The sequence below is a fragment of the Ranitomeya variabilis genome, chromosome 3, assembly GCF_051348905.1.
Source record: "Ranitomeya variabilis isolate aRanVar5 chromosome 3, aRanVar5.hap1, whole genome shotgun sequence".
NCBI classification, from domain to species: Eukaryota; Metazoa; Chordata; class Amphibia; order Anura; family Dendrobatidae; genus Ranitomeya; species Ranitomeya variabilis.
In genome coordinates, this window is record NC_135234.1 from 451,563,908 (window position 1) to 451,579,921 (window position 16,014).

Here is a 16,014-nt window from a genome sequence, read left to right on the forward strand (position 1 = left end):
TTGAGGAAGTGTGTTCGTTTCCAAACTGTATTGGCGCGGTGGATGGCAAGCACATTCGTATTACCAAGCCAGGGAAAAGTGGATCCCTTTTCTATAACTACAAAAAATATTTTTCCACTGTGCTGATGGCAATTGCCGGTGCGGACTGCCGTTTTCTTGCAGTCGACATTGGTGCTTTTGGCCGGTCAAATGACTCGCGCACATTCAAAGAGTCTGATATGGGCCAAAAATTATATGGCAACAATTTCAATTTCCCCCAGCCACGACCTCTTCCCCACACCGAAGGCCCTGCGATGCCATTTGTTGTGGTTGGGGATGAGGCATTCCAAATGTCTGCCAACCTATTGAAACCCTACTCAAGTCGGGGCTTGGACCACACGAAAAGGGTGTTCAATTACAGACTGTCCAGGGCCAGAAGGACTGTGGAGTGCGCCTTTGGCATCCTTGTCTCTAAATGGCGGATATTAGGATCCGCCATTAATCTGAAAACTGAGACAGTGGATGAGGTGGTGAAGGCGTGTGTGGTTCTCCACAATTTTATTCTGGCCAAAGAGAGACTGAACGTTGATCTGGATGAAACCATAGCCAACCCATTGCCCAATTTCCATGATCATCCTCTGAGGACAAGTGTGGAAATTGCGCAGATGAGGGACCGTTTTGCGGCCTATTTTGTGTCAGATGTTGGCCGTCTGTCATGGCAAGATTCAATGGTGTAATAAACTGTTGGACTGTATTCTGGTGTGACTATGCTAAAAATAGTTCACCAATGTAAATGTGCCTTATCTAAAAAACTTGGAAACCTTTGTTTTTAAAATGTTGTGTTTTAATAAAAAAATTTTCTTACGTTTTCTACCCTGCTTCCAAGACAAAATTTATACCATACCATATTTATTTGTTTGTCAGATCGCCGTGTATCGTTGTGTTTGACAGCAAAATCAACGATACCAGCGATGTTTTACACTGGTAACCAGGGTAAACAACGGGTTACCAAGCGCATGGTCGCGCTTAGTAACCCGATGTTTACCGTGGTTACCAGTGTTAATTGTAAACTAAAAAATAAAAATAAATATACTCATCTTCGCGTCCCCTGGCGTCCACTTCCTGCACTGAGTGAGCGCCGGCCGTAAAGTGAATGCACAGCACAGCGTTGCTGTGAGGGACGTCACTCAGTCAGTGCAGGGAAGCTGACGCCGGGGGATGCGATTGTGAATATTTTTTTTTTTTTCATTTTACACTGGTAACCAGGGTAAACATCGGAAGTGCGCCCTGCGCTTAGCAACCCGATGTTTAACATGGTTACCCGGGGACCTCGGCATCGTTGGTCGCTGGAGAGCGGTCACACAGACCGCTCTCCAGCTCCCAAATAGCGATGCTGCAGTGAATTGCATCGTTGTCTGTTTTGCTGCAGCATTGTTAAGTGTGAAGGTACCTTTACAGTATGTGTCCACGTTCAGGATTGCATCCTGAATTGCTCAGGTTTTTTCATCAATATTTGTAAGCCAAAACCAGGAGTGGAACAATTAGGAAAAGTAGAATAGAAACATATGCTCCACTGCTGTATTTATTACCCACGCCTGGTTTTGGCTACAAATATTGAATTAAAATCCGGACCAAATCCGGATGCAATCCTGAGCGTGGACACATACCCTTTTTCTTTGAAAACAACTCATACACTTTAGTGTTTGGAAACACCTCATACAGCAATGAAAGACACCCAAAGAAACGGTCAAATTAAAAAATCCAAAAATACTGTCTGACATTGCATATATGAGGTGTTTGAAGCACAAATAAACGACGCACGGAGTGAATTACCGAGCAGTGTACTTGAAAAGAAGACCAAATATTGTATACAAAAAAATAAATTTTTATTGAGGGGAAACAGAAAAAAAAGGGAAAAGAAAATTAGGGGGTATCAACAGCCGAGGGGGGATCAACATCCGCTACCACCGGTGACCGGTAGCTTCTAGTTCTGGACCTGGGAGTGGGAGTGGTAGAGGAGGAGGAGGAGGAGGAGCCGCCATACTCGAGGAGGCTTGATGGCAGGTCCAAACCCCCCGCAGGGTACACTAGGGAGACCGCCTCGTCAGTAGAGGAGGGAGGAGGCAACACAAGCCGCCTGCGTTTTTGGCTTGGTTGGCCCTGGCTGCTCCTGCTGTGGCTAGAGCCACGACGAGATGGTGTCTGTCCTGGAGCAGCCAGAACCTGTGCCTCTGTGTGTGTGTCTGTGTGCCTCCTCTTATGTGTTTTTTTTTTTCTTTTCCTGCCTTCTGCGGCATCTCCCCCAGAAGCACTCCTACGGGAGGATGAGGGCCTGGCAGGAGCAGGAGTGGGCCGCACACTGGTATGGTGCCTGTGGTGGCGTCGCCCGGCACTTGGACCAGGGTGGGGTGGCTGGAGTGACTCTGCAGCAGTAGTCGGAGTCACGCTAGCCAGCGACGGCACTACGGGCAGTGTCGCTGACTGCGCGACCCGAGACTGCTGCAGAGCCCTCACGTAAGAATTGTTGCAGTCCTGCATCACCGAAATCTGGAGTTCCGGCGTAAGGTTTTCCACCATGCCCTTAGCAATTGTGCTTAAAAAATGTTTTGCCGGATTTGAGAGCTCGGCTTCAATGGCTTCAAGGCGACGTTCGATACTGGACATTTTATCGGTCATCGCCTTGAAACCATTCTGGAACACCGTGCTCAAGTGCAAAAATTCTGGCATGGCTGGCCTGTCCGAGGCCCGCTGGCGCTGTCGGGAATTCCCGAACGAAGGTGCGCCAGAGGCCTCGGGCAGGGGAAAACCTGATGTACCGGCAGCCGGTTCTCCAGATGATGGTGGTGCAAGCCTGCTGCCGCTGTGGGAGGGCTGTGACGGGTCAGATGGCGATCCATGAAGTTCCGCTTCACAGGGGGGAGCTCGCTGGAGGGTGCTGCTGTGTGTCCTGTGAAAAGAAAAGGAAAAAATTAGTCTTCAATTAATAAACTATCACATACGCCAACTCCTGTAAAAAAATTTACATTACATGACACAACAAAACATTACAATCCCCTGTATCTTAGTCTGTGTGGCCTATAATAAATTGCTGATTGTTATCGCCAGCTGAGCATTAGGGCTCACGATAACAATCATGGACATACCGACGGCAGATAATGACTGTTAATTCAAGTTGGCAAAGGCAATGCATACCCCTGTCATCTTAAAAAAACAAATCTAGATAATGCCTATGTCAAAAAAAATAGTAGAAAATTTAAAGTCAAGAATAAAATTTAAAAACCCAAAAACTTAAAAAAAAAGACTTTGTTGATCTGATCGCAGGAATGGCCATGACGTTAGGATCATGTGATCGAGACGTCATCATTATTCCTGCAATCAGAACTACCCTGACTCAGAACGTAACCTGTCATGGACTACAATGACTCACGCCTAACCCAAAAAATTACTAATGGGCTATATACCATTCCACTAGGGTTAAAGGATGGCCAAAATGCTACGATGACTACATGGATGGCCAATATACTATGTTCCTTTGGAAATATACTATGTGTATATGTAGCTCGAACGTGTACTATGTGGCTGCGATATAGTGGCCTGGAAATCTACTATGTGGATGCACAATGTACGTGGCTGGGCAATGTACTATGTGGCTGTGCAATATGCTATGTGTCTGGGCAATGTACAATGTGGATGTGCAATATGGTATGTTGACAAAATACTTACTGTCGGCGGCCAAGGACCGGTCTTAAGAACTGGAGTGCCCTGTTATATTTATAGGGCACCGACTTGGACGCAGCAGCACCACTCCGAGCTTGCTCCTCCTCAGCACGAATCCCCTTATTGAAACGGTCCTTTATGGATCGCCATCTGGTCCTCAACTTTTTCACTGTTAATGTAAAGACAAAAAAATTGTTACATATTTAGCATTGTAAAAGGATAAAACAACCGTGTGCGATGCAAAGTGTAGGCGTTGATCGCATCACACACGGTTGTGTTTATCCTAGCAAGATGGGTCATAGCAGCGTATCTGCAATACTCACTAAAGGTGCCTTTGTCCTTCGCTGAGGCACTGTCAAAGCCATCCCACAGCGAGTTTGCCACCTCTGCCCACAAACGCCTAGACACCACCTGGTCCATGTGCCGAGGGTCACGGCTGTCCCACAACGGGCCCCGCTCCTGGATGCTTGAAATAAGGAGGTCCACATCTACACTCTCTCCTTGGGCCCGTTGTGAAACCTAGAAAAATTAGAAAACAAATAGGTTAAAAATATGCAAATATTAACAACCACCAGCACCTGGCATGATAGGTACCTCTGCCCTATCCTTTGCCATTTGATGTATGTATATTGATGTTTTCTACACCTGTGTTTTGGAATGTTTGTGTGCAGGGAGTTCAACTTTATTTTACCTTCCCCCAATACTTGCTGCCCTGAAAATCTATAATGTATAAAGGCCCCGTCTCACATAGTGATTTAACAACCATCACGACCAGCGATACTGCCTGGCCGTGATCGTTGGTAAGTCGTTGTGTGGTTGCTGGGGAGCTGTCACACAGACAGCTCTCTCCAGCGACCAACGATCAGGGGAACGACTTCGGCATCGTTGAAACTTTCTTCAATGATGCCGAAGTCCCCCTGCAGCACCCGGGTAACCATGGTAAACATCGGGTTACTAAGCGCGGCCCTGCGCTTAGTAACCCGATGTTTATCATGGTTACCAGGGAAGACATCGCTGGATCGGTGTCACACACACCACTTCAGCGATGTCAGCGGGACCTCAACGACCAAAAAACGGCCCAGGCCATTCCAACACGACCAGCGATCTCACAGCAGGGGCCTGATCGCTGGTACGGGTCACACATATTAGCGAGATCGCTACTGAGGTCGCTGTTGCGTCACAAAACTAGTGACTCAGCAGCGATCTCGCTAGCGATCTTGGTATGTGTGACGGGGGCCTAAGCTTAGTAAACATCCCTAGTGAAAGCAGGATGCTCCTCAAATGTAATGTTCCTCACAGCAGGATGCTACTGAAAAAAAAAAAGATAAAAAAAAAAAAATACTCACTCGCCGGCCTGACGCCACATCTTGGCCCCGATCTCTCTGCTCCCGCTGACTGCCTTCCCCCTCACTTGAAGAAGCCTGGAAAAATTGTATACAAAAATTATTGTCAATGCTACAAATGGCAGCTAATAGTAAGCAACTGGACATAATTACTCACCGCACTCCCCCGCGCCGATTGGCTATGTTCTGAAGAACTTGGCATTCTTGCAAGTTTGTGCTGCAATGAAAAAATGAGCAAAAAATCACATCCAATGCCACATACAATAAAATAGGCCCAAAACATTAAAAAACCACAATTGACTGTTGACTGATAGGACAATGCAAACTCAAAAAGCGACACCACAATGCCATACATTGCAAGAGAATAAAATCGAAGAAACAATACAAGAATAGACCCAAACAAAATTAAGCAAAAATAGACACCTATGTAAAATTTTCAAAAGCTACAAAATTATCAAAAAAATAAATACAGAAAAAAAAAGGCACAATGAAATAGCAAACTAATGAACGCCATAATTTACAATTACAACAAGACATGATCCAAAACAACACCATCTGGTGACATCCACAGAAATACATCAGAAAAAGGCGCTAAATACCATTCTAGATAATAAGCAATAAACATTACGGGTCAACCGCTGTTACAATATACAGCAACCCAAAAGATAAAACATAGTCAAATAGAAAAGAAAACACAATAAATTTTAAAAAAAAGGCCCCCAACAAAAAAAAATTATTAATATAAAGGCCATACTACACACTTGTCAATGGAAACATTCAAGAAAGGAGATACATACGGAAGCCATAGGGAAAACGACGTAAAACCATCAGAGTTTAAACCCCCCCAAAAAAAGGTAAAATACAATTGAAAATAGAATGGCATATAGCAGCCCAGAACAATACAATACAAATGAAACATCATAAATGTAGCCCCCCCCACCAGCAAGAAAAGACACTCAAGGAAAGAAAAAAAAATGCCCACAGCATAATAAAACACAGCAAGACATGAGCCAATAAAAAACGCCATACGGTTACCCCCAACAATAGAAACCAGAAAAAGACATGCACCAGAAATTTCAAAAAAAAATCTGCCAAATTTAAAGACATTGACCAACTGCATGACACCAGAACAACCCAAAACCAAGCAAGGCCGAAGACAACAAACGCCAGCATATAACGCCAGAAGTACATCAAAACCAGATTAAAAAAAACAATTTTTCAATACAACCCACAGTGCCATAACCGTACAATAGCACAGAACAAACATTGCACAAATTAAATCAAAATCAGTAAATAAAACACAGAATAAAAAATATGCAAAGAGAAATATATACTTACATGTTTGGAAAGCAGATTCCCTTCAGTCAGTCTTCTCTGTAGCTAGCCTTGTGAAAGACAATGCCAAACCCCCTTTTTTTTTTATATATATAGTGTTTTTTTAGTGTCTAGACAAAGTCTAGACAATGTTTTGCATTTTTTATTGGAAAACGCATGCGTCGTACAACGCACCACGACGCAAGTACTTGCGTCGTCTGCGTTGTCAATGCAAGTCAATGGGGAAAAAGCCGCATTGACGACGCAAACACGACGCAAACACGACGCATGCGTTTTTTACGAAGTCTGCGCCGCCCAAAAAATGCAACATGTTGCGTTTGCCGCGCCCTGACAGGTGCGCCCTAACGCCGCATGCGGCGTACAACGCACCAAAACGCATGACAACGCATGTACATGCGGCCCCAATGTTAAATATAGGGCCGCACGCCGCATGCGTTTTGGTGCGGCGACGACGCTGCGGCGCACACCGCAAATGTGAACGTAGCCTAAAATAAAAAATGTGGGGCTAAAGTAAATTTTCTCTAAAAAAAAAGTAAAATGTTCATTTGTTTCTTACACATTGCATTAATTCCAGTGAAGCACCTGTAGGCAGGCTCGGACTGGCCCATAGGGGAACAGGGGAATCCCCGGTGGGCCCATGTGCAGATCTGGGCCCCCAACCCCACTGTATGGGCAGTACTTGTCATAATACACTTGATTCACTCTGTTCAGAAAAAAGCAGCATCTTGTCATTCATTAACCAAACTACCCAGTTTATTATTGTATAGAGAGATATAGGTACATTTGTGAACGAGAGTAGTGTAATATTTGTATGCAGGTGAAAAGTGGGCCCCAAAGTCAATGTAACTGGTGGGCCCTTGGCACCCCAGTCCGACACTGCCTGTAGGGTTAATAAACTTCTTGAATGTAGTTTTGAGGACTTTGGGGGGGGTTGCTGTTTTTAGAATGCTATCATTTTTGGGTATTTTCTGTCATATAAGCCCCCCTAGTCATTGCAATTGTGATGAGCTCCCTAAAAAATGGTTTTATAAATTTTGTTGGATGAGAACCCTTCTAACGTCCTATCAAAAACATTGTTTCAAAATCGATGCAAATGTAAAGTAGACATATGGGAAATGTTATTTATTACCATATTTTTCGGACTATAACACACTTTTTCCCCCCAAAAAATGTGAGGAAAATGGGGGGTGCGTCTTATAGTTGGAATGCAGGCTTACCGGCAGTGGTGTGGCGGCAGCAGAGGTGCGGGGATGATGAGGCACAGTGAGCGGTATGGCGTGAGCAGGGTCCCTTCCACAGGTGAGGTGATGCAGCAGCCCGGTATTCAATGAGCAGCAGAGCCAGGTGAATCACGGCTTTCTCGGTGGCGGCGGCCATCTTTCTGAGGCCGCGCGTGCGCAGATGTAGTGCTCTGCTTCCCGGGGCTTCAGGAAAATGGCCGCGGGGGCCATGCTTGCGCAGATGGAGATCGCAGCCGCCATTTTCCTGAAGCCCCGGGAAGCATGCGCAGCCTCAGGAAGATGGCCGCCGCCACCGAGAAACCGGTGATTAACCCGGCTCTGCTGCTTGCCTTGGATACCGGGCCAGTGTCACCTCACCTGTGGAAGGGACCCTGCTCACGCCATACCGCTCATTATCCCCGCACCTCTGCCATCGCCACACCACTGCTGCAACCCCCCCATAGACACCAGGCCGTGGCGTCGTCCACCTAAGCAGGAAGGGACCCTGCTCAGGTGCACGCCGTATCGCATCACCGCACCTCTGCCGACACCATGCCTCCAGTGACCCTGCTCTGCCACCGCCAGCCCTCATGTAAGATACTGTAAATTCAGACAAGAAGACGGACCCCCGTCTTATAAAAAAATATTTTTTTCTGCAATTTTCACCCCAAATTTGGGGTGCGTCTTATGGCCTGGTGCGTCTTATAGTCCGAAAAATACCGTAACTATTTTGTGTGATGTAACTCTCTGGTTTACGGGCATAAGAATTAAAAGTTTGTAAATGGCAAAATCTTGGCCAAATTTCCGATATTTTCAGAACTAAAGGCAAGTCATATCGAACAAATTTTACCACTATCATGAAGTACAATATGTAATGAAAAAATATTCTCAGAATGTTGAAAAGTTCTAGAATTAATACTACATAAAGGGACACTGGTCAAATTAGGCCTGTCATTAACCCGTTAATGACTGCCAATAAGTCTTTTTACTGACCTGAGATATAAGAGAATAGCATCCCCATACAGGTGACAATCCAGCGGCAATCCACTATAGCTAACAACTTGCTGTATCAGCCACGATCAGTGTTGGCACCATCCATATATCTGTTTAACCCCTTAGATGCTGCTGTCAATAATGACTACAACATATACATGGTTAACAGAGTGTGGGGCTTCCTCTTTATCCCCATCAGCACCCTGAGAGCATGATTGTGCGATCCTGATGTTTGCCATGACAATTCACTACCAAATAGCGGCCTTCCAGTTTGCCGGCTATAGTAACATGTTCAGAAGTTAGTGACATTTAGATGGTAAAAATACACTTTTTCATTCCTGTTATGGCTCTTTACATTAATTCCTGAACAGCACCTGAAGGGTAAATAAACTACCTGACAGCAGTTTTCAATATGTTGAGGGGTGCTGTTTTTAAAATGGTATAACTTTTTGGGGTTTCCAAAGTATAGGACACCCAAAGTCACTTCAAAAATAAATGTTGTACATTTCCTTGAAAAAATGAAAACTTTCTGCTACATTTTTAAACCTCCTAAAATGCTAACAAAATAAAATAATGACATGATGTCCCAGATGTGTTCAATTGGATTCAGGTCTGGGGAATGGGCGGGCCAGTCCATAGCTTCAATGCCTTCATCTTGCAGGAACTGCTGACACACTCCAGCCACATGAGGTCTGGCATTGTTCTGCATTAGGAGGAACCCAGGGCCAACCGCACTGGCATATGGTCTCACAAGGGGTCTGAGGATCTCATCTCGGTACCTAATGGCAGTCAGGCTACCTCTGGCGAGCACATGGAGGGCTGTGCGGCCCTCTAAAGAAATGCCGCCCCACACCATTACTGACCCACTGCCAAACCGGTCATGCTGAAGGAAGTTGCAGGCAGATCGTTCTCCACGGCATCTCCAGACTGTCACATGTGCTCAGTGTGAACCTGCTTTCATCTGTGAAGAGCACAGGGTGCCAGTGGCGAATTTGCCAATCCTGGTGTTCTGTGGCAAGTGCCAAGTGTCATGCATGGTGCTGGGTTATGAGCACAACCCCCCATCTGTGGACGTCGGGCACTCAGACCATCCTCATGGAGTCAGTTTTTAACCATTTCTGCAGACACATGCACATTTGTGGCCTGCTGGAGGTCATTTTGCAGGGCTCTGGCAGAGTTCCACCTGTTCCTCCTTGCACAAAGGCTGAGGTAGTGGTCCTGCTGCTGGGTTGTTGACCTCCTACAGCCCCCTCCACATCTCCTGTGGACTGGCCTGTCTCCAGCCTCTGGACACTACTCTGACAGACACAGCAAACTTTCTTGCCACAGCTCGCATTGATGTGCCATCCTGGATGAGCTGCACTACCTGAGCCACTTGTGTGGGTTGTAGAGTCCGTCTCTTGCTACCAAGAGTGTGAAAGCACAACATTCAAAAGTGACCAAAACATCAGCCAGAAAGCATTGGTACTGAGATGTGGTCTGTGGTCCCCACCTGCAGAACCACTCCTTTATTGAGTGTGTCTTGATAATTGCCAATAATTTCCATCTGTTGTCTATTCCATTTGCACAGCAGCATGTGAAATTGATTGTCAAACAGTGTTGCTTCCTAAGTGGACAGTTTGATTTCACAGAAGTTTGATTTACTTGGAGTCATATTCTGTTTAAGTGTTCCCTTTATTTTTTTGAGCAGTGGTTATACTGTATATACACTGAGAAAACATAGGCCACTGCATTGTGACAGGTCAATTGTTTTCTTATGAAACTGGTCGTAGGTCTGATATAGGGAAGTTAGATTGTAAGTATCATTATGGAAAGAGACCCATCTGAATAATTATGTTTACAGCGCCGAGAAATATGCATTGAATAAGGAAGTTCACTTTTCTTATACTAAATATTACTGTAGAAGGCCGAACACCGCACACTACACATACCATAAAGTAGCATTTATAAATAGTTTTACTTTTTTGTCTAATAATTAGGATTCAAAAGAAAAAACACAATTTTCTGTTATGAAGATGATTTAATTTCATGATTTATAATCATAACCAGTTGTAACATTTATCTGACCACATACATTATTTTTAACAAACATACAATATGAGACCTTTACAAGGAACATTTTGAATGTAAATTACCATATTGTTTTGCTGGAAAAAAGGAAAATTAATTCAATGCTAGGCAATAATTTAAGGACACTGCCACCTTAGTTGTTTAGTCATTTCTTGTGTTATCCTATTAACTTGGCTAGATGGCAAACTTTTACTTAAGTATGACCCAAACTGTCAGATGAAGGTATGGCAAGATGTTTTTTTATGGAAAAGGAATGTATAATCAGAAAATGATCTACTGTTAACCAAATTAAAAAAAAATACATAGTTTTTAATTTTCCATATTACAATATAAAAAAAACACCTTTGGCTAGGCTCGCTACCTGTTCTGTAGAGACCAATTTGAGCAGTGATCGTATTATGACAGGCAAGATTGCAATGAAAAATAACACCTATTATAGAGAACACAGGATCCATCATTCACAATAGGTGATGGTCACAGCTCACCTGCTCCCCCTCCCTGCACCATGACCTCTGTATGCTTTGTAAACTCCCTCATAAAAGTCAATGAACATATTTACACTATTTGTTTAGTCCATGTAGCTGCTGCATATCTCTGAATGCTGTTAATAGAAGCTCAGGCTAATGGTCTTTCAACATTGGAAGGTAGAGCCATGTTTTCTAATGCTATGTATGCCAAAATTAATGTGAAAGTAAACTATATTCCAGTATCATGTTTTGACCAATGGTATAAACTCATCTTGTACCTCCAGAAAGTTTAACCAAGCTTATAAAGCTTCTCAAGGATACTCACCATTTTCTTCTCATAGAGAAGCATTTCAAAGTTGCCGCACAAGTTCTGGTAATGCCACAACATTTAACATTCAATACTTGCACAAGACCTCACTAGCAAGTAAATCTATATTTTTGATATTTTAAAGAAAATCACACTGTATACAAAATGTTGTAGGTCCTAAATGCCTCAAAGATAGAATGTAATGGATGTATCATCCAACATGCGTAATACTGAGAATCAAGAACCTGGTTATGAAGAGCTCTAGCTATAAAACGGGACCCAAATTAACATTTACTTAAATAGTTCCTGCATCTTTATATCATTTGCATAAATTAATCAACATTTTTCTTCTAAGACATTATGTCCGCAAAGAAATTATTGATATTGTATTACAAAAAGAAGAACTTAAAAGGTAATCTGTCAGAAGGATCACCCCTCCTAAGCCATCTATAAGGGCATGCCGGTCATAGGAAGCAAAATAAAATTATATCTCCATATCGGCGATCCAAAGATTTATTCTAGGGAAATCCATGTTTTTCTTATACGTGAATCGGCCATTAAGATCTATGGGCTGGACGCAGATCTGCATGAGAATCTGCATCCACAGCGTATTTTAAATGTAAGAGGGCATTACAAGTGTGATATGTAATGGCTGACCCTTTGCTCTCAACGTTATACACAACTCTGCAGCAAGATCACAACTAACACAGTACACCAGAGCTAACATAGAACAGGCGTTTGTCTCATTACACACACTTGCAGCAGCACGTGTCCTCTCACAGTGCTGTGAGCTCTGCTGCACAGCTGTGCCTAATTACAACCAATACAGTACAGCAGAGCTAAACCTTGTCTCATTACAAACACAACAAGCACATTTGCAGTTGTCCTGTAATAGTGCTCTCAGCTATGCTGTCCTGCCCTTCACTCATACTGGCTGCCTGTGAGATGGAAGCTGAAGCACTGCGAGAAGACAAGTGCTGCTATAAATGATTGTACCGAGACAAACTTCACTTCTGCTGTAGTATTAGTTCTGATCTCACTGCAGAGCTGTGTGTGCAGACTGTCAGTCATGAATTGGTTCACACTGCTAACGCCTCCTTTTATTTACAGTAAGTTTGAAGGCAGATTCTCCGGAAGATCTATGTCTAGCCCATAGATCTTAACAGCTCATTTGTATATGATAAAAACATGGCTTTCTCTGGAAAAAGGACATCGGCTCGCAGATCATTTTATTCAGCTTCATTAGACCTATAGGCCCCTGACAGATTCCTTTTATGAAATGTAACGCTGAAAACTAATGATGTCTACTGACAGACGCACACTAATTGAACATTACATTACACTGGTCATCACTGAAGGGTCTGGTTAGGTCTCTTTACACTTACTGATGTACACTACAGTCTGCATTTACAAAGAAATTAAAAGGAACAGCCTCAAGACCTGAGAGAACTCATCATGCAGATTTTCCCCAGTACATAATCCAGCAAATTGATTGTCTCCATATGAACAATTCAACTTGGAGGGCACGCACGTACCAGTCATGGCTAATTTAATAGTCAATGAATTACCGTAAAATGGGCTTGTACAATTCTAAAATAAGTTTTCGCCATCTTCTCACAAAGCCGTGCTTAATTAAAGCGGCTGCCTGAGCTCAAACATTGATCATATTTATGCTGCCACGCCAACTTCTGACGCCCCCAGCAAACTGCAGATAAAATGCAGTAATGTATAAGGGCCATTCAGACGAGTATACGGAAAGATCAAGTTTTTCCAATGCAAATTTAAACCTTTAAAGCATTTTTTCACATCTGCAGCAAGTCAAGGCTTTCAGAGTTTTTCACTGATTCAAATGAAGATTAAAAAAATGCGTATTTTACGCATCCTTTTTCCTGCAGCAAAAAAAATCTGCTGCAAATACTACCTGTGTGCACATTCCCTTAGGCTGGCCATACAGATTGGATAGCTCTGACTCGGTAAAGCAGCTGTCACTCTCAACCTCGACATAGGCATGCACGCTCACATTGGATGAGTATGCGTGTGATTTTAGTAGCAGGAGGGAGGTAAGAAGCTGCCAGATTGAAACAGCGGCTGTTTTATTCCTGGAAAACAATAGGATCGGTCAGCTAAAATCTAACAGCCTAACCCTTATCTCCCCTGCCCACGAACGGACAATTTAGCAGTTATGCATCTAATGTCTACAGCCAGCCTTTCTTGCCGAGCATATGGACATGGGTTATCTGCATGACACTACTCGTTAAAGTAACAAGGATTACCTAGTTCTCACAATCCTAACACCAGAAAGATGGGGTCTACCGGAGCTTCGCTTAAAGGTTTATATAATACCATTCCAATTTCATCTAGTTATCAGTATGTAGTAATGCTCATGTGCAGCATGGTGGCCATTTCTTCTTTGGGTTAGGTTTCATAATGATCACATCTGAAACGTTTATGCTATATGTAGGAAACATACCTTTAGTATCACAGTAATATTCACACTTACTGCTGGTCTACAATGTGTGCCTCCTGCTTCAGTATACTGGTACAGACTACCTAGCAAGGGTTCCGATGTCAACCAGTCTACAGAAACTGTACCAAGGCAGAGTTCTTACCTAAACGGAAAGTGACCTTCTAGTCTAATGGGATGCACGTACGCGATACATTTAAACTTATAAAAAACATTTGTGTTTCATCCCAAATCCACAGCAGGGAAGACAAGTAGATATGGTTGGAGGACCGCACCAGAGCCATTGTGGTGGTAAACCTCCTTGTAGATGTGGATTACCTCGTGATCGTCTTGCAGCAAATGTAACATTTTCCTAGAACACTAAAAGAATTAACATCCATGCCGATGCATACAGTTCTAACTTTGCTCTCTTCTTTGCATGTATGGTATGGCTGCGTACAAAACAAAGGTGACTACATATTCCGACATATAACGACATGGACGGAGGCTCATTCAGCTTCAGCGCAGGCACAGAGTGTGGTTAAATGCTGGTTTTCAATAAGTACTTGAAGATTCTACAGTCCTATAACACACCATCATCTTCAATGAAAAAGCTATTTATACTGTAAAACAAGAGGAAAGGACACGACATATTGAATGGTAACATGAAGTAAGACACAAATCTGTTGGAAACCGGGGCAGGCAGTTAGTACGGGTTGTCTGTTCATCACAGCTGTTTGTTGAGAATGATGGAAGATACTTGAGGAAAGAAAATCACCATCTTTGAGGAAAATTTGCAGTGGTGGTTGGTGACACTACTGGTGTATGGTCTTACGGTGTATTTCCAGCTATAAACTACCTTTTATAAATGTATCTAATGAAGGGTTTTAGCTCAATTATTCTTACACAAAGCACTGGTGCTCCATTCCCTTCACAAAAAACTACAAAATTTTGTCAGCTCTTAACTACTGTTGGTCCACACAGTCTACAGCAGAGGGGTCAAACTGCATTCCTCGAGGGCCGCAAACCATGAGTGTTTTCAAGATTTCCTTAGCATTCCACAAGGTGCTGGAATCATTCTGTGCAGGTGATTAAATTATCACCTGTGCAATACAAGGAAATCCTGAAAACATGACCTGTTTGCGGCCCTCGAGGAATGCAGTTTGACACCTCTGGTCTACAGGCATCAATCAGTGCGGTATAGAAGCCTCCTACTGACTTCCATAGGAATTAAATGCCAAGGAGAATCCGGCATTGCGGCTCTGCATAAAGATAAAAGAGCTCTTTCACCAATAAGATATACTGAAAAATGCAGCAAAAATGCCGTGACTGTTGAAATCTAAATAGTAGTTTATAGCAAGAGGTCTGCATTTAATGACCTTTATCTTATGCACCAGTTTTCAGAATGATTCCCTATGTTGTCATATCTCCATGTTCTCTCAAACATATGTCTGAAAAGCAAGTAATAGGTGCATGTTGATCATAATAATGTTGCTACTATCGTAAAATTTTCTGCAAAAATCCCTCAAATTTGTTTAATTTTTTAAAGTAGGAAACCAAATTCCATATTGAGAACGGTTGGGAGTACCTGACGACTGTCCTTCCTGGATCTCCGGTAGTTGTCATATCCGGATTCTAGAAGTTTCTAGCTAATAGAATCACCTGCTAGTTTCAAGGGAGGCAGACTGACCACATTGCACAAATTTGTTAGGCTAAACTTTTCCCAATAAGCTAAAAATGAAGCAGTATGTGCTGAATGTGAAATTCCATAAAATCTCACAGACCGCACTGTGGCCCAGATTCGTCAAGAATTCTGGCATATACAAAGAAAGGGGCTGTAGTGGAAAGATCTGCGATGCTGCCGAAAATGACAAATCCAATGCACAAAGGTTGTGCAGTAAAAGGCGATTTTTATTAGTGTCAATGCGATTCGAAGTGTCTTACTTCTTCAGGAAGAAAACCTTTTGATGAATTTGTCGGCTTACATTGTACCAGAAATGTTACTCCAGTCTCTTACCAACTCTGCCTGGACTAACATTTCTGGCAAGGCACATTAGTTTTCTTTAGTCTGTACCTATTGGGAAATATAACTCTGCATTAGAGATGCGTACATGCCGCACTAGGATTTTTTATTTTTTTT

General features: G+C 43.1%; 1 protein-coding gene across 1 annotated transcript; it reads right to left on the reverse strand.

Annotated features, from left to right (window-relative positions):
- Nucleotides 1-1,428: 1,428 nt before the first annotated feature.
- LOC143816324 (uncharacterized) lies at nt 1,429-6,591 on the reverse strand. Its single transcript, XM_077296555.1, has 5 exons — nt 5,197-6,591; nt 5,043-5,117; nt 4,020-4,215; nt 3,703-3,865; nt 1,429-2,926 (listed from the first exon to the last, which is right to left on the reverse strand). The coding sequence occupies exons 1-5, from the start codon at nt 5,392-5,394 to the stop codon at nt 1,903-1,905; spliced, it is 1,656 nt and encodes a 551-aa protein (XP_077152670.1). The 5' UTR covers nt 5,395-6,591; the 3' UTR covers nt 1,429-1,902.
- Between the last annotated feature and the right edge of the window lie 9,423 nt (nt 6,592-16,014).

Coding starts and splice junctions, on each gene's coding strand:
- LOC143816324 (XM_077296555.1), bottom strand. CDS start 5,394: ATGTATGGCATTGTGGTGTCGCTTTTTGAGTTTGCATTGTCCTATCAG. Junction 4,216..5,042: donor ATGTGGCGTCAGGCCGGCGA/GTGAGTATTTTT, acceptor TAATTTTTCTAG/GTTTCACAACGGGCCCAAGG. Junction 2,927..3,702: donor CCGGTCCTTGGCCGCCGACA/GTAAGTATTTTG, acceptor TTCTTTTCACAG/GACACACAGCAGCACCCTCC.